The sequence below is a fragment of the Cololabis saira genome, chromosome 9, assembly GCF_033807715.1.
Source record: "Cololabis saira isolate AMF1-May2022 chromosome 9, fColSai1.1, whole genome shotgun sequence".
NCBI lineage: Eukaryota > Metazoa > Chordata > Actinopteri > Beloniformes > Belonidae > Cololabis > Cololabis saira.
In genome coordinates this window covers 44,256,801-44,279,516 of record NC_084595.1, presented here as the reverse complement: position 1 = coordinate 44,279,516, position 22,716 = coordinate 44,256,801, and the positions used below count along the sequence as shown (strand labels likewise).

At 41.6% G+C, this 22,716-nt stretch overlaps 1 protein-coding gene across 1 annotated transcript in view; it reads left to right on the top strand.

Annotated features, from left to right (window-relative positions):
- Positions 1-22,716, top strand: part of pdzd2 (PDZ domain containing 2) — a 97,530-nt gene that overhangs the window by 28,315 nt on the left and 46,499 nt on the right. The window contains exons 4-11 of the mRNA XM_061730287.1: positions 59-178; positions 924-1,338; positions 4,988-5,133; positions 10,076-10,208; positions 12,114-12,266; positions 14,961-15,054; positions 15,799-15,965; positions 18,573-18,692. Coding sequence (XP_061586271.1) covers positions 59-178; positions 924-1,338; positions 4,988-5,133; positions 10,076-10,208; positions 12,114-12,266; positions 14,961-15,054; positions 15,799-15,965; positions 18,573-18,692 — 1,348 coding nt within the window. The remainder of the gene's footprint in view (positions 1-58; positions 179-923; positions 1,339-4,987; positions 5,134-10,075; positions 10,209-12,113; positions 12,267-14,960; positions 15,055-15,798; positions 15,966-18,572; positions 18,693-22,716) is intronic.

Sequence of the window (22,716 nt, the reverse complement as noted above, 5' to 3'; positions counted from 1 at the left end):
GCTCAGGGCTGTAGCGCCCCCTATGACCTTTCCAGTAATCCCAGCTCCTCTTCTCCAGTTACCTGGCTGACCAGTGCTGGAACGGGGGCTGCATCTACCTGATCCTCCTACGGCGAGTCAAGCGAAAGGCTCCGCCCCCTCCCTGTGATGTCAGCGAAGGTGTTCCTTCCATCCAGAGGTGGGTAGTAACGAGTTACATTTACTCCGTTACATTTACTTGAGTAAGTTTTGGGAAATGTTGTACTTTTAGGAGTAGTTTCGAATCACTATACTTTTTACTTTTACTTGAGTAGATTTGTGAAGAAGAAACTGTTTCTCTTACTCCGCTACATTAGGCTACGTTGAGCTGTTACTTTTCTTTTATCCCTTTTATCCACGTACGCGTCAATCTCATGACATCACTGGGTGATTCTTTGGGAAAAATGTTTGTTTTTGCATGTTTTGTCACATTTACACACACTCAAACACACACAGAGTTTCTATGAGTTCATGGGCTTGTTCTATTTCTGCTGGTTAAAAAAGAAACGTACAAAGCTTGAAATTTTGTGCTACTTGTGCTTAATTTATTTTTTTATTCTGTTATTATTTTATTATTTATTAAAGTATTTGAATGTACTTTAAGATTTAATTTTAATTTAAGCTATTTTTTTATTTTTTATTAATTTTAATTTATTTTATTATTTTATTGATTTAATTTGCCTGAAGATTATTTTGTACTTTTGTCTGTTTGAATGGGTGTGTTGAAAAAATAAATCAGACGTTACTCAACAGTTACTCAGTACTTGAGTAGTTTTTTCACCAAGTACTTTTTTACTTTTACTCAAGTCATTATTTGGATGACTACTTTTTACTTCTACTTGAGTCATATTATTCTGAAGTAACAGTACTTTTACTTGAGTACAATTTTTGGCTACTCTACCCAGCTCTGCTTCCAGCTCGGACCTGTGTGGGAATCAGCAGGACGGCCAGCAGGATCGACTGCAGGACCGGCAGCAGGACCGGCTGCAGGACCGGCAGCAGACCACACAGGCTGCAAACTCCAATCGCACACGCAAGTTTGGTGTCATATCTCGCTTGTCCTTCACCAAGGACGACAGGGACGGCTCTGACCTGGGAGGCGGGAGCTGCTCCAGCAGCTGCAGCTCTCCTCTCAGGGCTGATGCTGAAGCTGCTCCTCCAGGGCTGAACTCAGACTGCGTCCTAGAGTCTGCTGACGGAAGCCCCCACTGCTTCCCTGTCCATCTGCACGGTGATGGAGCGGCCACTCTGCCCGTCAGGAGTCACAGCCAGCTGCTGGATTTCAAAATGAATTCCTTCTCCGGTGAATCATCGAGCCCGGTAAGACACACTTTGACTGCTGCCAAATAGTATGGGCGAATGCTACCAAAAAAGATTTATATAAACTCCAGCTGGTTCAGAACAAGGCCTTGTTCTCCAGTGTCCATAAAACACCAGTATCAACAGCAGGCACTGCTGTCTACATGGTTCAAAGTTGAGGACAGAATGAACTTCTGTTTTCAATATGGAAGGTTTTACAATCCAAAACTCCATTATATCAGTACAATCAGTTAAGACACAATCTAGAGTCATATCCATACGCCACTAGACGGGCAACAAAGGGCCGGTTTTCACTTCCTAAGCCAAACACTAATTTTCTGAAGCATACAGTAGAATATAGATCAATGAAATCATGGAATTCTTTACCACTATATGACTAAATTAACACAGAAATCAATATTCAAAAACCTAATTAAGAAACACCTTGGAATATCATATGTATAGGATACCAAACATACACACACTTACAGACACACTTACACACTTACATACAGATACGTATACATACTGGACAGGGTGAAGTGTACTTTTGATCTGATTTTCATGGCCTAGATCAGGGGTCTGCAACCCAAAATGCTGAAAGAGCCATATTGGACCAAAAACACAAAAAACAAATATGTCTGGAGCCGCAAAAAATGAAAAGTCTTGTATAAGCCTTAGAATGAAGACAAATGGCGAAAGGCGAAATGTCGAGAAAAAAGTCGAAATGTCGAGATTAATGTTGAAATGTCGAGAAAAAAGTCGAAATGTCGAGATTAAAAAGGAAAGGACGAAGGAAAAAAAAGAGAGAAAAAAGGAAAAAAAAGAAAAAAAAGGAAAAACAGAGAAAAAAATAGAAAATAAACAGGAAAGAAAAAAAGGAAAAAACAGGTCGAACATTGTTGAAGAAGCTCCAGGAGCCACTAGGGCTGCGCTAAAGAGCCGCATGCGGCTCTAGAGCCGCGGGTTGCCGACCCCTGTCCTAGATGATGTTTTACTGTATATTGGAATGTTTCATGTATGTTTTTTTTGCTTTAGGATAATGATTTACATGTATGGTAAAGTTTAATGTAGGTTTGTCGTGTTATTTAGTTTTCTTTCTAGCTATATGGGGATCCTTACAAATAAACAAATAAACCATTAAACACACGGCTGACATTCAGAGCCCGGAGTGATTGACACCACGGGGGGCCACGCCCCTCACGCCCTCACCCAGCTTTTATTCTTCACATGAGATTGGAGCTAAATTATAGCGTCAAGCGTCTGTAAAACGATAACTCTGATTTCTTGCTAAATCTATGAGTACAGTCGATCCCACAACAGCTCTTTCCCATTTTAGATGTTTTCCAGTTGCTCAAACTGAAAGTTTACGCTGCCACTCAGTCTTTCTGACACTCAGTCTTTCTGACACTCAGTGGGCGAAACCCGCTGTGAAGTCGCATCTACGACGTCATGCACATTCCCTCTATTGTGGGAGACAGAGAACTTCAGTTCTCACACTGCAAAAACAAAAAATCTTAACAAGAATATTTGTCTTATTTCTAGTTAAAATGTCTCATTTTAGTAAAAAAATTACACTTAAAACAAGACTCATCACTGGAAAAAACAACAATTTTCACCTGTTTCAAGTAGATTTTCACTTGAAATAAGTAGAAAAATCTGCCAGTGGAACAAGGTTTTTTTGCTTGTAATGAGAAGATAAATCTTGTTCCACTGGCAGATTTTTCTACTTATTTCAAGTGAAAATTGACTTGAAACAGGTGAAAGTTGTCAAATAACAAGTTATTGTTCTGGTAATGAGTCTTGTTTTAAGTGTAATGAGATTTTTTTTTACTAAAATTAGACATTTTAACTAGAAATAAGACAAATATTCTTGTGTTTTTGCAGTGCAGGCTCCTCTGTTGTGGGACCAGATCCAGTGTGGGTTCAAGAGGAAAACAGGAGGATGAATTGGATTGGAAAGGAAAGAATTATATTATAACTGAATCATAGTGGATAAGATTTAACTGGAATATAATTGGATCCTAATTGTATTGATCTTGTTCTATGTGCAGTTCCCTGAGTTTAGAGTAATAAATGTGTGTGAGTAATGCTCAGGCACAGACGTGGAGCTCTAGTCTTCAGCTTCTGGTTGCTGCTGGCACAAAAACACAAGACACAAGACCAAGCTCTTTGCTAATGGTGAAATGAATGGTTTTATGACATGACTATGACACGTGTCTCAACCAGTACTCCAGTTGTAAAGAAAAATCAGGGGGGATGGTGGATTTTATCATATGGGGACAGATCATTTGTGCTGATTACAAATAATATAATATATTACAAATAATAGCAGTGACCAAAACACCTGCAGAAATACTGCAGGAATGACATAGCAGCAGTTAAATGCAGCCTTCTGTAAGCTTTAAATATCCACTGGGCTTACATCAAATACATCAAAACACAACAATAAAAAACACTTTTCTGAACTTATCAATATGACTCTGTCCTTCACAGGATAAGTAACATGGATCACTGCAAAAACTCTAAATCCTAACAAGAATATTTGTCTTATTTCTAGTTAAAATGTCTCATTTTAGTAAAAAAATCTCATTACACTTAAAACAAGACTCATCACTGGAAAAAACAACAATTTTCACCTGTTTCAAGTAGATTTTCACTTGAAATAAGTAGAAAAATCTGCCAGTGGAACAACATTTTTTTGCTTGTAATAAGAAGATAAATCTTGACACACTGGCAGATTTTTCTACTTATTTCAAGTGAAAATTACGGTGGCAGAGACCCGCCATTGCTGAAAATAAAAGTAACGCTGCAAACAGAAACAAATGCCGCTGCAAATAAAATAAACGCTGCAAATATAAAGAAACCCCGCTGGAAATAAAATTAAAAAACGACGCAAATAAAAAAGACACAACGGAAGTGAATTACTGGGGACTATTTTTGCCGATGCACCGGTGTTGCACATTAAAAATTACACGTAGCGACGTTGAACACTAACCTTTTCACTTATTTTCTCGTTCGTTGTTCTTCTTATTCCTCGCTCTTCTTATTTCTTCCTTTTCACTTACGTCCTCTTCGTCTTCTTCTTCTCCTCTCACGTAAAAAACACCGGTGCATCAGCAAAAATAGTCCCCGGTAATTCACTTCGGTTGTGGCTTTTATATTTGCACCATTTTTTTTTTATTTGCAGCAGTGTTTCTTTATATTTGCAGCGTTTCTTTTATTTGCAGCGGCGTTTATTTTTATATGCAGCGTTTCTTTAATTTTCAGCAATGGCGGGTCTCGGCCACCGTAATTTTCACTTGAAATAAGTAGAAAAATCTGCCAGTGGGTCAAGATTTATATTCTCATTACAAGCAAAAAAATCTTGTTCCACATGCAGATTTTTCTACTTATTTTAAGTGAAAATCTACTTGAAACAGGTGAAAATTGTCAAATAAGTTATTTTTCTGGTGTTATTTTTCTGGTGATGACTCTAAATGTTGAAATAGCAGTAAAACCACATTCATTGATGAAATGACATAAGGGATGGAAATGAGGGATGGCAGTTTTACAGGGGGGGATGATTTGGACCGTTTTTATTTCAGGGGGGGATGCCATCCCCCCTCAACTCCAGTACTGGTCTCAACCCTTCCTGATGAACCTGTCTGTGCTTGTCTTCCCTCCCCAGCCCAGAGAGGGCAGCCACATCTGGAAGATGCACATGGTGAAGGGCCAGGAGGGCCTGGGCATGCACATCACGGGGGGCCGCGGCTCCAAGCGCTCTCCTCACGGCATCATCATCGCTCACGTGGAGAAGGGAGGAGCCATTTCCAGGTAGGCCTGGTCCCCGGGGGGGTGGAGGTCCCTGAGCTCGCACTGGGGGCCCCGGACTGTAAAAGCTTTCACAGCAACAAAAACAACACTCCACGTTCAGAAACACGTGTTTTAACAGTTAGTTGTTGTGTGTTAATACAATGCTGAGGAGGAAAGATGTCAGTAATGATCTTATGGAGCTTTTCCACCAGCACCTACACGGCTCAACTCGGCCTGGTTTCTTTTCCACTACAATTCACCTGGAGCAGAAGTAGGAGGTTGGAGAAGCTGCTGTGACGTATTTTATTGTGTGATCTAAACTAAAGATGTAGAACCTGGAGGAGATGATAGATGTGCTGCTGGGTCTGTGGCTTGTGTTTGATATCAAGTTAAAAAATGAGAGTGAAAGAAGCTTCAAGTGGCGATGTTTTTTCTTCTTCTGTTAGTTCATCTCGGCTGCTGAAAAGTCATCTGGAGCCGTGAGCAGCTATGAAGTGTCAGAGCTCCTGGTAGATCTGGTCGTTCCTTATCTCCGTCTAGATCTTTTTAGTTCTCTCCTCAGCACCAGGTTTATGAACATCTGACCCTCAGAGTTGGATCAGAAACAGACTTTTGCTGCCATTGCTGGTTGAATAAAATGAACAAGAATCCGTCAGAGTCTCTTTCTCTGATTTCCTCCTCCTGACTCAGACGTCTGACTCCAACCCCCCGACCAATCGGTGGCCTGTAGTGTGATGATGTCAGATACATCACACTTCTACACAGCTTCTTGTTCCTTTTTTTCGATGAACAATGGCAGCACAGAAATCTGTTCCGTGGTGAAATTCTGAGGTGGAGACCTTCTTAAACCTGGTGCTGAGGAAAATATCCAGAGAGAGCTAGATGGGGCCACGAGGAATGAAAAAATATACCAGGAGCTTTCTCAGTCCACGTCTGCTCAAGGCTACAAACGTCACAGCAGCTTCACCCAACCTCCTACTTCTGATCTGGGTATTGAAAAGAAACGAGGGCGAGTTGAGGCGAGTGGAGTCGGGCTGAGTAGATACTATTCAATTCAATTCAATTTTATTTGTATAGCGTGTAATACAGGGGTCGGCAACCCAAAATGTTGAAAGAGCCATATTGGACCAAAAACACAAAAAACAAATATGTCTGAGGCGCAAAAAATGAAAAGTCTTGTATAAGCCTTAGAATGAAGGCAAATGGCGAAAGGCGAAATGTCGAGAAAAAAGTCAAAATTTCAAGAAAAAAGTCGAATTCTTGAGAAAAAAGTCGGAAGTGTCGAGAAAAAAGTCGAAATGGTGAGAAAAAAGTCGAAATATCGAGATAAAAGTCGAAATATCGAGATTAAAAAGGAAAAGAAAAAGGAAGAAAAAAGAGAAAAAAAGGAAAAAAGAATAAAAAAGAAGAGAAAAAAAGGAAAAAAAGAGAAAAAAAAGAATGAAAAAAAGGAAAAAAAAGGTAAAACATTTTTGAAAAAGCTCCAGGAGCCACTAGGGCGGCGCTAAAGAGTGGCTCTAGAGCCGCGGGGTTGCTGACCCCTGGTCTAATACAACAGATGTTGTCTCTAGACGCTTTCCAGAGACCCAGAACATAAACCCCCAAGTAATTATTATATAAACACTCCCCTAGTAGGAGAAAAACCTTAAGCCAAACAGTGGCAAGAAAAACTCCCCTTTAGGAGGAAGAAACCTTGAGTAACTAGTGGAAACGCGCCATAAGAGTCTGCTAAAGTGCTGAAACTGGTAGAAACATGCTGTAGCTGCTGATCTGCTCATCTGCCCCCCGCGGGTCCACAGCGGTTCATAGTTCTTCACTCATCCTATCTTTTATTTGATGATAAATGAGGCCAGATGTCAGTGGTGGTTGTTCATGTTGTATTTGCTTTATTTGACATCCTAATAAGAACCACATGATCTTTTCACGTGCGCCTCTGTAAAACCGCTAATTTAAATGAGGATGTGCTTTCATTTTCACATGACTGTTTTTATTTAATTTAATTTATTAGTTATCTGTGGTTCTTTGCCCCAGATTCTGAGCCCAGCTGTGCTCAATTGTGTGATTGTAGAGAAACCAAAAGACACGTTTTTAGGGCCCATTTTCACCGAGAAGCTGTGGACGAGTGCTTAAAAAGCAAAGACGGTATAAAACCTATAACAGAGCCTTGATTAGGCTGAAAAGCAGCATAAAACTGCAGACCATGTACAGGACTGTCTCAGAAAATTAGAATATTGTGATAAAGTTCTTTATTTTCTGTAATGCAATTAAAAAAAACTAAAATGTCATACATTCTGGATTCATTACAAATCAACTGAAATATTGCAAGCCTTTTATTATTTTAATATTGCTGATTATGGCTTACAGTTTAAGATTAAGATTCCCAGAATATTCTAATTTTTTGTTTTTTTGTTGTGCGAGTTTTTGAGATATTTGAGTTTTTTGTAAACCATGATCAGCAATATTAAAATAATAAAAGGCTTGCAATATTTCAGTTGATTTGTAATGAATCCAGAATGGATGATATTTTTGTTTTTGTAATTGCATTACAGAAAATCACAATATTCTGATTTTCTGAGACAGTCCTGTACTTTGTAGCGCTGCTTCAGTCGTCTGTGTTTAATTGTTTAATTGTTTAATTGTTTAATTAGGATCCTCATTAGCTACAGCATGACTGCAGCTATTCTTCCTGGGATCCGCCAACATTTTAAAATAATACAGTACTAAATATAACATAATAAAAGCTAACCAAATACATTTCCACTAGATAAAGAGAATATCAAATTAAAAATAGTCTGCAAAAAAAAAGCAGAGACATTCCACAAAATGAAGACAGAGAAATGAGAACAAAACACAAAACAAAACAAAACACTGCACAGTTAAGATTCATCTGAGGTCGTCAAAATGCAGGGTCGGCGCCAGAGCAAATATTCAGAGGGGGCACGAGGCTTATTAGGGCGGGCACAAAATCAGTCGTGTAGGACAGCATTTTAAGGAAAAAAGTGCATTCTCACTGCTTTCCTATTAATAATCTGTCTAAAACAGCCTTTCTCAACCTTTTTTCAGTCATGACACCTTTCAAAAGTGAATAAAATCTCACGACACCCCAGAGTAAAATATAATTAAAAACCGCACTGCATCGCTCTGACTGTAAATGCATAAGTCCCGTTTATTTTGGATCAATAACTTAAACACGATAACTGCACCAGACTAGAAGTCATCGTTCACTGCTGTGCTTGGTTGCCACGCTGATGGACAGAAACTATGGTGATTTTTAAAAGAAAGACTTTTCCAGCCGGCTTCACGCCGGCCGTTCAAAGTGAAGCATGATTTATGGTTCTGCGTTAAATCGACGCAGAGCCTACGCCGTAACGTACGCGGCGAAGCACACCATACGTGCGAGGAAATTGGGACTGGCACAGCTGATTTAGCGGAGCTCTTTAATGCAGAAACAGAGGATGAGACTTCAATGGGTTTGATTAATGTAAAAACTGAAATAAAGTACAATCAAACAAAGTTTTGCTCCCGCTCTATTTTTAAATACGCACACTTGTGTGCTTGTGTGTGTGTTCTGCGGCATGCGCGCACGTACGTGTGTGTGTGTGTGTGTGTGTGTAATTTATGAAGGATGATTTCACGTTCAATAAGATAAGTAATCAATAAAATACAAAGTTTGGCACAAAGGCTTGGCCTGCTTGTGGGCGAGTGGAGGGGGGCACAATAACTCATTTGGGGGGGGCATGGCCCGCGGATGACCCCCCATGACGCCGACCCTGTCAAAATGTCTGAAAAGCAGTGCACAATTTCATTTAATTGGTAGTCTAGAACTTCACAACTGATCTAATACAGAAAAAAAGAAAGAAAAAAATACATTCATCAACAGTCACAACCAACTATGTTTCCATTTCCAGCATGTCAGACAATCAGTCTCAGCAGCTGCTGTTTAAGTGATCTCTATTTCAATGTTCTATAATTGTTACTTATACTGATTCAAAACATGTTGCTTAACTAATAATTTGAATGTTCTTATGCTGTTTGTTTGTGTGGGAAATGAATTCCACTCATACACGGCCCTTTACACAACAGTCTTGTTACCAGCATTAGAATCACATTTGACAGCAGAATCTCCTCCAGTTGCAGGTCTGGTGATTTATTTATGACAGTCAGAGCTGTAACATCCTGGTATAATACCTGAGGAGTCTTTGTTATGGACATATTTCTAATAAATGATAATAATGAGTAAAGTAATAAACCAAATATACCAAGATTCTTATGTATTTTAACGCTTGTCGTCCAGTTACAACTAAGAACAATGCGTGCAGCCCTGTTTTGTAGTTTTTGTAGTTTTTCAATCATATCTGCAGTTGCATTTGACCAAACTGCCGGGCAATAGTCAAGATTTGATATAATTACGGCCTGAATTACTAGTTTTGTTGCTTTTAGAGTTAAACATTTTTTATGTCTTCTTATGACAGAAATACCATTTCCCATATTATTAACTATCTTGTTTATATGTGATTTCCATGAACATTTTTCATCAGTGACTATTCTATGGAGCTAGAACGGTCTCATAATTCGCAAATGCACACACCGTTTCACAAATGCACAGGACAAAATGCACAAATGCACACACCGTTTCACAAATGCACAGGACAAAATTCACAAATGCACACACCGTTCCGCAAATGCACACACCGTTTCACAAATCCACAGGACAAGTTTTACAAATGCAAAGAACAATTTACACGTGCGTAGGACAAGATATACAAATGTATTTTTGATGCACACATTTTGTCCTGTTCATTTGTGAAACGGTGTGTGCATTTGCGAATTATGAGACGGTGTGTGCATTTGCGAATTATGAGACTGTTAAACGGTGTGTGCATTTGCGAATTATAAGACTGTTCTAGCTCCATACTATTCTGACTATAGTGTGTGACGATGTGTGTGTCTGTGTGTGTTCCAGAGATGGACGTCTCCGTCCAGGTGACGAGTTGCTGATGATTAACGGTCGGTCTCTGGTGGGCCTCACTCACCAGGAGGCTGTTTGTATCCTCCGGGCTACGAGCGGCCTGGTGCAGCTGGTGGTGTCCAGCAGGGTGAGTCCACACTAGAGCCCTGCGCGGGACTGCTTTTTTCATCCCGCTCCTGCTGCATTTCTGACCATTACCGCCCGCACCCGCAATGTCTGTGTTCCACTCCCGTCCGCTCCCGCAGTGTTTACATCCACTCCCGCCTGCTCCTGCAAAACTCTGAGAATTCATGCCGCACAATAATAGAGATGCATTGATTTAGTGTCTTCTCCCGTCCCACAGGAAAAATGTCCAGACAAATCTATCTGATTTAATGTTAACATCATGATTGTGGAGCTTGATGGATGGTTGACAGTTCATAGACACCTGACTGAAAGTTAGATGCAAATCCATCATTGTCATCATCGCACGCTTTTTCGCCTTTCGCGCATCAATTATGTGATTGAGGTTATAGCTATGAGAGTAGCTGAGTGGCTCAAATAACACTAATAAATAACATAAAATAGACAAAGTTAACCAATGAAACAAATTAATTTAACAAATGAATCACTTGTCCATTAGATATGTGTGGAGGAAGAGAATGTTGCTGACTGACTGAGGTTCCAATCCCTCGTCTCTTCCAAGATGCTCCACAGACACTAAACACAGTTTCTCCAAATATCTGACTGGCCTTGCTTCGTCTTTGTTTTGTAAAGACCTTGTTTGAGGTTCTTTTCCACGTCATTGATTTCCACCTTGTCGCTTGACTACATCCCGATCCCGCATTGTTTTTTTTTTGTCCGCCCGCTCCCGCCTGCAGGAGAATTCAAACCGCCCGCTCCCTCGAGATTTGCGTTGGGTCCCGCGGGACCCGGTGGGACCCAATCCCAAGCCCTCTAGTCCTCACACCCAGCAGCCCCACATCTGCACGCAGGCATTTCCTTGGACATTCATCTCCATCTGAAGAGGTGGACAGAGTAGAAGAGATGAGTGGGCGTTGATTGGAAGCAGTGCAGGACAGACCAGTGGCGTAGCCAGAAAACAGACATTGGGTGTGCACCAGCAAAGACTGGATGTGCCAAATTCATTTTCAACAAAACTGGACTTTACACCTCCACAAACATTCAAAAGCATGTATATCCAACATTATTAACAGTACAAAACATATCCATCAGTAATAAAAAAAACATATCCATGTTTGAGAGTACATATGACGTGCTCTCAAATAAAATCAATAATATATAACAAGTATAATAATATATATATATATAATATAATAATTAGTGCTGTCAGGCGATTAAAAAAATTAATCTAATTAATTACAGGATTTATAATTAATTAATATTATTAGTCGCATTTTAATCTCATATCTGCTAAAGGTCCCCAAATAAAGAATTTTAATTCTAGGACATTACAAAATTGCAGTGCATGACTAATCAATTGAATACACTAAGAAGAAAAGATTTGAAATCCACATTTTTATTGGTGAAGTGTGTTTCATAAATGAAATTCAAAAGAAAAAAATATTTTCCTGTTCAGTTGGTCGTGCATCTGTGCACGTTGGTCTGGGGGAATGGTTTTAATACGGTTTGGTTATGACACCATTCCTCCTTGAGGCAATCATGAAACATTGTGCAGAGGACATGCAGAGTTTGGGGACCCGAAGAGAACTCCAACAGAACGCAGCCAGTTGGTTTGTTTGGGCCCACATCGGTCTGAAGGTGGCTCATTTATCGCATCATTTCCAAAACCATGGCAACGGCGACATCTCAAACCTGGATCTGAGTAGAACTAACCATCCTCTCCACCTCTATCTCCACCCACGACTTCTCCTCATGCTGCCTTCACTGCAGCTCAGGAGGGTTCACACAAAACGTATCCGGGTTTCAAATGCTGCGCATCATTTTGTCTCTTCTCCAAATCTGAAACATAAAACTCTGAAGGAAACTGGCCCACACTTCATCTGTACCTTCTCTCCTGCTGACCCTGCAGGAGGAGTCGGAGGTGGATTTCGACCACTCGTCCTCCACCAGTCTCCCAGACCTCGTCAGCACCTGCCGGTCCTTCCCCCCCCTGGATGAGACCACCCCCCTGTTCTTCTCTCAGACCTCCGACAGCAGCAGCAGACTCCACAACCCCCCCCAGGTACACACAAGTACACACAACCCCCTCCCGGTACACACAACCCCTCCCACCCTTGAACTTCCTTTCTGATGTCATTCTTGTACTGTAACCATGGTGACCAAAATGAGCAGATGATGTGGTTCTTGTGTGTTTGTCTTCATAGCGCTTACATTAACCCCCCCTGCAGTTGTTTGCAAATGTCAGCAGCTTATGACCCAGTTTTGACTTAAGCTGTCAGACAGATGTCCTCACATATGTGTCTCCTTCCTGGTCCAGTCAGCGTCTGCAAGGTTCCTCACCATACATGGCCCCATTCATTGTTTCCCTACACGGATCAGTCGTCCTGGTCCCTTTGCAGAAAAACATCCCCAGAGCATGATGTTTCCACCCCCGTGCTTCACAGTATAGTGTCTTTGGATGCAACTCAGCTTTCTTTCTCCTCCAAACACGACAAGTTGTGTTTCCACTAAAAAGTTCTATTTTGGTTTCATCTGACCGTATAACATTCTCCCAGTCCTCTTCTGCATCATCCAAATGTTCTCTATCAAACTTCAGACCTGGACATGTCCTGTCTTCAGCAGGAACGTCTGTCCCTGCAGGATCTGAGTCCCTGATCGTAGTGTGTTACTGATGGTAGTCATGGTTACTCTGGTCCCAGCTCTCTGCAGGTCCTTCACTAGGTCCCCGTGTGGTTCTGGGATCTTTACTCACCGTTCTTGGGATCATTTTTACATCCCGGGGTGAGATCTTGGAGTCCCAGATGGAGGGAGATTATCAGTGTCTTGTATGTCTTCCATTTTCTAATAATTGCTTCCACAGTTGATTTCTTCACACCAAGCTGTTACCTATTGCAGATTCAGTCTTCCCAGTGTGGTGCAGGTCTGAGTCCTGGTCCAGGTCTAGTCCTGGTCCTGGTCCTGGTCCTGGTGCAGGTCTACAGTTTACTTTCTCACGTCCTTTGACAGCTCTTTGGTCTTGGCCATAGTGGAGTTTGGAGTGTGACTGTTTGAGGTTGTGGACAGGTGTCTTTTATACTGATAAACAGTTAAAACAGGTGTCTTTTATACTGATAACCAGTTAAAACAGGTGTCTTTTAAACTGATAACCAGTTAAAACAGGTGTCTTTTATACTGATAAACAGTTAAAACAGGTGTCTTTTATACTGATAACCAGTTAAAACAGGTGTCTTTTATACTGATAACCAGTTAAAACAGGTGTCTTTTAAACTGATAACCAGTTAAAACAGGTGTCTTTTATACTGATAACCAGTTAAAACAGGTGTCTTTTAAACTGATAACCAGTTAAAACAGGTGTCTTTTATACTAGTAACCAGTTAAAACAGGTGTCTTTTATACTGATGACCAGTTAAAACTGGTGTCTTTTATACTGGTAACCAGTTAAAACAGGTGTCTTTTATACTGGTAACCAGTAGGGGTGTAACGGTACATGTATTTGTATTGAACCGTTCGGTATAGCGTGTTCGGTTCGGAACGGAGGCGTACCGAACGAGTTTCCACACAGACATATTAAGTAGAGGACCGCACGTTGTGGAGCAGAGCGCTGCTGCAGTTGCACTCTGCGCTCACACCGAGAAAGTATTAAGATTAAAGAAAAAAGCACTAACTAATGAAGAACTAAAGAGCTAAGCACATAATTGTGACAAGTCCAGTGTTTCCCCTACCATTGTTTAGGCCTGGCGTCATTTACGTTTGATCATTTACGTTTATGAGCGCCTCTGCAGCGCTGTTCTCCAACGTGAGTCAACCTGCTTCGTTGCCTAGTAAAGCCTGAATTATGGTTCGGCGTTAAATCGACGTAGAGCCTAGGGCCGTAGGCTACGGCGTAGGGTACGCAGCGGCGTGCACCGTACGGCCGCTGGCCGCTTACCCTACGCCGTAGGATCTGCGTTGGTGTAACGCGGCACCATAAATCAGCCTTAACGATGCGAGTACCGCTGCTGAGAGCGCAGCCATATTATTATACATTATGGGATGTATAGAGTTTGTAGCCAGCCAACTATGGCGCCGGCCAAAAAAAGAAAAGATATCGCGGGCGACAGACAACATGATATAAAGAAATGTTTCTGCAGGTCCGTGTGTTTGTGTTTGCATGAGACGCTGCAGGGAAGCATGAAGGAAAACACAGCCCGACCACACACCAGGCGTCCGCGGGGTCCTAGCGCCGGCACACGTAGAGCCAATGTTATTCTGTGTGTGTGTAATAAACAACTAGCACGTTTATATTTTGCATTTTGTTTTCTTACTGTACCGAAAATGAACCGAACCGTGACCTCCAAACCGAGGTACGTACCTAACCGAGATTTTTGTGTACCGTTACACCCCTAGTAACCAGTTAAAACAGGTGTCTTTTATACTGGTAACCAGTTAAAACAGGTGTCTTTTATACTGGTAACCAGTTAAAACAGGTGTCTTTTATACTGGTAACCAGTTAAAACAGGTGCCATTAATACAGTTAACGAGTGGAGGACAGAGGAGCCTCTTAAAGAAGCTTGTTTGTAGGTGACCAAATACTTATTTTACCCAGGAATTTACCAATGAATTCAGTAAAAATCCTATGATGAAAATGACAGGCCTCTCTCATCTTTTGAAGTGGGAGAACTTGCACAATTGGTTGACTAAATACTTTTTCTCCCTACTGTATGATCGTCATCTGAGTTGAGTGAAAACTGAAAGTGTGCTGGTTCTGTCGTTGCAGCTGAGTGACGTGGAGGAGCAGAGAGAGTGTGCGGTGGAGGAACCCAGATCCAGCTGCAGCCCCGTTCCCATGAAGCTGTGCAGCCCGTCCCAAGGTCGGTGTGCAGCCCGCACCTCGGATTTCCTCGTCGTCACGTAAAACATGTGTCTGTGCTGTTCTCCTCATCGTCAGGGAAAGTAAAATGTTCAATTCAATTAAATTCAGTTTTATTTGTATAGCATCTAATACAACAGATGTTGTCTCTAGACGCTTTCCAGAGATCCAGAACATGAACATAAACCCCCGAGCAGTTATTACATAAACAATGGCAGGTAAAAACTCCCATAGTGGGAGAAAAGCCTTAAGCCAAACAGTGGCAAGGAAAAACTCCCCTTTAGGAGGAAGAAACCTTGAGCAGGACCTGGATCATAAGGGGGGACCCTCCTGCCGAAGGCCAGACTGGGGGAGTCAGGGACGTCAGCAGCACACAGCAGACATCCACACAGGCAGGTGGAAGCAGCAGTGGGATGACCAGTGGGGGGGACAAATTAAAGCACGCAGCTCCTGAAGCTCTGGCCTGCAAACATGCACAAAAGAGAAAAAAGGAAGCAAGGCCAGCAAGAAAGAAACTACAGGAACGATGGACAAAAATGATAGCTATGAGATACTTATAGTAAATAAAAAATGGAAATGGAGAAGAGAGAAAGGGAAGAGGAGAGGAGTTGTTGATGTAGTGATTAATGGATGTAGTGGATAAGGACTCTGTATCAAAGCTGCTTCACCTCCAGGAGATGTTGCAGACCATTACTGGGTTGTTTGTGGTAGGAACATGTTTGATATTTGTTTTGTCCTGGTCCAGGTCCAGGTCCAGGTCCAGGTGGAAGCAGCCGCCTGGAGTCCGTAGGGGAGGACGATGAGCTGTTTGTGGACACCAGCGTCAATAGCAGTGACACGGCAGAGAAGCCTCCGAGCAGCCGGCGTAAACACTCCTTACCCCAGCAGCTGGATCCTGCTGGAGGCAGACAGGTCAGTCACACACCCCCCACCCCCCCCCCCCCCCCCCGTACGGAGCTGGACTCCAGCGCTGCATCTGCTCAGCAGAGAGTAGGTTTGGAGCAATGGCGCCGGAAGTGGGGGCGCCAGGGGGCCATTGGCCCCCCCACCTTTCCCTCCTCTCACATTCTTTTTAAGTCGTGAATCACTCCTCAAATGCCTCTATATTGCAACACTTACGGTAAAAAGACATTTAAATCATTCCTGCCTATTTGGTAAAACGGGTAATGAGAGCATGCTGTGTGCTGGCCAATCACAAACCTACCGGGGCCTTTACACTCCTGTTTCTATGTAGAGCAGACCCGGCGGGAGAAAGACATTCGTAAACATAAGAAAAATCATAATTCAGTAAAAATCCATTCGTTTTTACTTTTTTGAAAGAAATTTCCTTACTTTACTAAGGATTTTTTTTTTATAATAAAGCTTATTATTATTATTTTATGCCCATTATTATTATTTCATTCCTTGTCAGTTCAGAAAATAGTTTTGCAAATTTCTCGTTTAAATAGATTCATTTATTTGCAAAGCAAATGCCTTAATGTTAATGAGGGTTTTGGTAACTAGCCTACTCTAAATTTTGTGTACTTTATTGTAAAGTGTTACCTGGGTTTCTCTGCAACAAGGTTCCCTTTCAGCACGCACGCACGCATGCACGCACGCACGCACGCACTTACACACTTTTCGGCCCCCGCACTTCTGAAATGAATCCGGCGCCCCTGGTTTGGAGTGTTTGGAAACCTGTCTTCATTACCACATTACGGTGGTCTGGAAGTGCAAAACACAACGACAAATTAAAAAACACAACGACAAATTAAAAAACACAACGACAAAAGAGAAAACACAACGGCAAATTAAAAACACAACGGCAAATTAAAAAACACAACAACAAATTGAAATTTGCCGTCGTGTTTTTCAATTTGTCGTTGTGTTCTCGTTTTTGCCGTTGTGTTTTGCACTTCCAGGCCACCGTCCGACATTGTTTTCTGTAGGATCACAAATAGAGTTGAACAAAAAAAGGACAAAGTGAACTACAACACCCTGCGGTGTAAACCTGTATCCTGGCCTTCACATGATTATTTTGCAAACATGATTATTTTTAAACTAGTTCTCTTGGCCAATGTGATTGTTTTTAGTCGAATAGTACTGAAAGGTTTTACATAATACGGACCTGTCGTGTTCCCGAGTTTATGTTGTATGTTATTTGTGTCCCTGATTATAGTTTGTGACTGCTGTTTGTTGTTGTTTTTTCACTGTTGTAACACTGTTTATGCTGCCCTCTTGGTCAGCTCACTCTTGGAAAAGAGATTTTAGGGCCAATCCCAATACACCCCCTACTTTCTACCACTTCACCCTCAAAATTGAAGCCACAAGGGGTAGGGCTTTATAATCTTCCCTAGGGAATGGGACACCACTTGCTACGTCACTGCGTGGTTTACGTTCGGGTACGTAAGCGACTGTGTAGTTACGTTTGCACATACGTCACACCATATCAGGAAGCCCAGAGATAAAAGCTGTTTTAATTTCAGCTGTAGCGCTGTTAATATGCCACTTTATTAAGTTTTAATATTTTTTCAGGCGTAAAAGTAACCGTTAAGATCCCCAACCTGGACTCAGTTTATCCAAATAACGTCTGTTAAGAAATTTGCTCCGATGTTTTCGGGGATGAGAAGAGCCACCGGCTCGGGAGCTGATTTATGGTTCCACGTTAAATCGACGCAGAGCGTACGGCGTAGGTTATGCCGTACGCTCTGCTTTGGTGTAACACGGAACCATAAATCAGCCTTTATTCTGGCGAGATCTGAAGATACAATGACCAAGCGAGTGATTATGTACATTCACTGAGTGAATATTATGAAAGTAAAATATATATTTCTCACTAGAAATGTAATCAAAACACATTTTTATGCAGAAACTAACTCAAAATATTGATTTTATTCACTAAAAATGAGAAATGTCCGCCATGTTTTTTTGTTTGATTCAGTCTGCAAATGATGAAGTAAAGCATTCTGGGAAATTTTCTCTAGCCCTCGGTCGGCGAGTCAGCATCTGAAATCCCTCTCTGTGAAGGGCTAGATTCATACACACTACCCATCGTTATGTCCACTAGCCCTACATGCAAAGAGGAATTGGGACACCACTACCCTCACGGGAACGCACAAAATTTAGGGGTTGGACTGAAAAGTAGGACTAGGGGGGATTGGAACTGGCCCTAACTTGCAGCTTGCCACCTATATAAAATTTTGCAGACCAGTTGCACCCCCATGGCAATATGCCCCCCCTAGAGCAGCTGCCCCTCTCACAGGCCGACTCATAATCACATCAGCATAATCACTAATCCCTGATCACAGGTCAAGATCAGGTTCACTCAGGAAATAAAACAGAACAGGATTCAGGATGATCGCTAGCTGGATTACAGTAAAGTCGGAGGTTCACGGATGTCATGAATAAGGAATGTCAAGGAATAAATGTGTGTAGTGAGAATTAAAACTGTGAAAAGCGCAGGGACAGCATAAAGAAAGAGTAAACCCAATTTGTCTGAAAGCTGTTTGTCTTTTTGTTTTCTCCTCGTCTCTCTTCTAGGATTACCAGGTGATTAAGAAGGCGGCTCGCTCCCTGAGCACGGTTCAAGTGGAGTCTCCATGGCGACTGGCACAGCCGTCCATTATCTCCAGTATCGTGCTGATGAAAGGCCAGGGAAAGGTGAGCGCACTCCTCCGCCACGTGCATAAATAAAGCTCGGAGAGTCTGCTTTTATGGACCCGACCAGGATTTAGTCCCGGCCATCGCCCACTAATCAAACTATGACGGTGCCCAGTCGTCTTACATCCAATAGAAAAATAATTTATGTAGCTGTTTTCCCGTTAATAAACCGTCAACATGGGGCAGACAAAAATAGATGCACTGGGATGAATAAATAGAGAGAAAATACAGGGTAAATGTTAAGAAAACAGACCATAAAAGTGAAGAATTACTGAAAGAAAAAGTAAAAGTGAAAATGACCAAAGACACACATTAATGACTCAAATATCAAGAAGAAACAGCAGAAATAAATACAGGGATGACAGAATAAATGCATAAGAAATAAATAACAAATGATTAAAATGATGAGTGAAATTAAATGAAGATTCAATTAACCATTTAATTTACAAAAATTTAAATGTAAATTGGGTAATTAAAGGAGAAATATTGATTTTATGTCAGTTTATATATTAATTATTCTTTAAATAGTTTTTTTTAGTTTGCAGCATTTATTGGCATACTCATTTATTTCTGAAGACTTTAATTTCTATTTTATTTTTAAATTAGGGCAGCACGGTGGCTTAGTGGTTAGCACTGTTGCCTCACAGCAAGAAGGTCCCCGGTTCGACTCTTTCCTTTCTGTGTGGAGTTTGCATGTTCTCCCCGTGCTTGCGTGGGTTTTCTCCGGGTACTCTGGCTTCCTCCCACAGTCCAAAAACATGCATATTAGGTTAATTGGTGATTCTAAATTGCCCGTAGGTGTGAGTGTGAGTGTGCATGGTTTGTGTGTTTATATGTGGCCCTGCGATGGACTGGTGACCTGTCCAGGGTGTAACCCCTGCCTCTCACCTGAAATGAGCTGGGATAGGCTCCAGCAGACCCCCGTGACCCTGAAAAGGATAAAGCGGGTATAGATAATGGATGGATTTTTAAATTATTTTATCCATCCATCCACTTCCTGGATGATGTGTAATGGAAAATTTTGGTATAACACTGTCTGTTGCCTGTTTTCATTCCTATGCCGAGGTCATGTTCCTTTGACACAGAGCATGGCACGGTTGCCAGGGTGATGGGTGATGTTTTGTCTTTTCCAGCTCCAAACTATAAAATAACCTGTCTCTAATCTTCTTCAGTGCACTCAGGACTGACGGTTTATGTGACCGGTTGGACTGTGTGGCTCCGTTCAATTGAATGTTTGTCCTCTTTTCATTAAATCTTCAGAAAGACAGCTGAGGTGTCCTGACATTCTTTTTGAACAACAATTTTTGCCACCACAGATGCTAAGACGTTTTGACAGAGGATGCTGCGGGCCGATCCTCCTCGCCACTCTGCATCTTTCTTCTTCTTATTATTATTATTAGGGCCAGAGCACTTACAGTGCGAAGGCCCTATCGGATCTGTAGTAATATTTCTCGTTTTTGTTTTTCTCGTTTTTCTTCCGACGAAATGAAGGCCTTTTTTCCCCCTAAACGTGCCCCAAAAGTCACCAAATTTTGCACGCAAGCCAGGCCTGGCGAAAAATTTTATATTTAATGGTTTGCATTAATGGGCGTGGCCTAACGGCTCAACAGCTCCCTCTAGAAAACTTTGTGCCTCAAGCCCCACAATACGGTTTGATGTACATGCACGAAATCGGTACACACCTGTATCATGTCGCAACTTAAAGAAAAGTCTCTTGGCGCCATGGCCGAAACCGAACAGAAAGTCGGCCATTTTGAATTAATCGTGTAATTTTGGCGCAATTAATGCCTTCCTTCAAAAAGTGCACCCCCCCTTCATCTGATTGGTCCATATTTGATAGTTCCTACTTTCTGCCATAACTTTTGAATGGTTTGATATAAATAGTCATGGTGGTGTCATCAGACTTAGTTTTGAGTCCTTGACCTTTATTGGTGAAAATTGCACGCACGAGGGCCCGTTCATCGCTGCTTGCAGCTTTAATTTTTTATAATTTTTTCTGTGAAAATAGCAGTGGCACATGTGCAGAACAGCATGACTGAGCTGCTCCAGGTCCGTTAGAATAATAACCAGCAGACTTGGAGCAGAACCAGCTGGGACTCGGCTCCAGCGGAGATCCGGAGGATCTTCCTCCACTATCCCCCTCGCTGCAGCCTGGAAAACAAAAAAAGGGGGAGAGAGCGGGGCCCAGGGGGAGATTACACGCTCACCCATCCAAGACGTCCGTCCCAAGTCTGTCCGTTGACGATAATAACAGAGATCTGGTGGAACTCGTTCAGAGTGGACGGGTCATCAGGTCCGGGGAGAAACGCGGAGGAGGAATCTGTATACGAACACAACAGCTGGCGTAACAATGCTGCGAATACTTTCCGTGCTGCCCACTCGTAGTGTAGACGAGTGTAGACTAGGCCTGTGTTGAAAAAATCGATTTTCCGATTCTAAATCGATTCTCATATTAATTCCTAAAAATCAATTCCTATGTCTAAAGATCGATTTTTTTTTATTTTAGGTATAAAAACATTAAAGTTTTCAGTTATAATTGCATACATTGTCTATATTTCATTACTTTATATACTGTCTTAGGGTTAAATTTGCATAAAATGCATAAAAAAAACTAATTCGCAAAAATTAAAAACCCGAAAAAGACAGAAAATGGAAAAAATAAAAACAGAATCTGGAAAAAATAAAACCGATTTCCTCCGTCTCTGTTTCCTCCCTGGATCTGTTTGGTAATTTTGACCCACGATGTTTCTGAAAGCAGTTCTATCAGCATTCTGGGAGGTGATTGGTCCTTACAGCATCATTAGCTGCAATACTTGCTGTTTAATCTCAATATAATACTAGTATTAATATGTTGCATAACTACAGTCATATAATTCTGTATAATTCTGTAGAGAGCGTTATAACTGCGTTATAACCCCGGTTTACGTGTAGCTAAGGCCATGTTCATGCTGCAGCTCAATTCCTTTTTAGTCTTTTTACTTTTTTAATGACAGTCGGCGCGATCCGGCGCCAATTTTTAAATAAAAAAAGAATAACATCTAAAAATAAGATAGATAGATGAAATGATGTCTTGTTTTTCCATAGAAACGTCTCCCTCTGCTGGTACTTCCTTTGTTTTTTTAGCTCCATGTGTTGACCCGGGGTGTGGACATGAACAAAACCATCAGTCCAAACACATACCCTCACACTCACATGCTTGGTACTGCCTATTTGTCTTTTAGTTTGTAATTAGAGTTATTTAAAACTTAATAACTTAATACAAATGTAAATGAGTAAAACCAGTCGGCCCAAGAGGTTTACCGAGTCAGATTTCCTGGTCGACTGCATCACTCAAAGAATGTGGCTTGCATAAGGTCAAAATAATCAATGATAAAGGTTTTGCAAGGTGAGCCCTGGCGTCCTGCAGGTGGATCTCTGAGAGCTGGACCCGGTCCTGTCTTCTTCATCCTGCTCCCGCTGCATTTCTGTCCATTACCGCAACCGCAACTAGTGTGTTACACTCCCCCCTGCTCCCGCAGTGTTTACATCCACTCTCGCCCGCATCCGCAAAACTGAGAATTCATGCTGCACAATAATAGAGATGCATTGATTTAGTGTCTTCTCCCGTCCCGCAAGAGAAATGTCCTGGACTGATTTACAGTTAACATGATCATTGTGGAGCTTGATGGATAATTGACAGTTAGATTTGCATCTAACTGACCGAATGTTAGATGCAAATCCATCATTGTCATCATCCACAAGCTATTTCACCTTTCACGCATCAATTATGTGATTGAGGTTATAGCAACAAGAGTAGCTGTGAGTGGCTCAAATCACACTAATAAATATAAAATAAACAAAATTAACAAATAAAACTAATTAATTTAACAAATGAATCACTTGTCCATTACATATCTGTGGAGGAAGAGAATGCTGCTGACCGACTGAGGTTCCAATCCCTCGTCTCTTCTAAGATGCTGCACAGACACTAAACACAGTTTCTCCAAATATCTGACTGGCCTTGCTTTGTCTTTGTTTTGTAAAG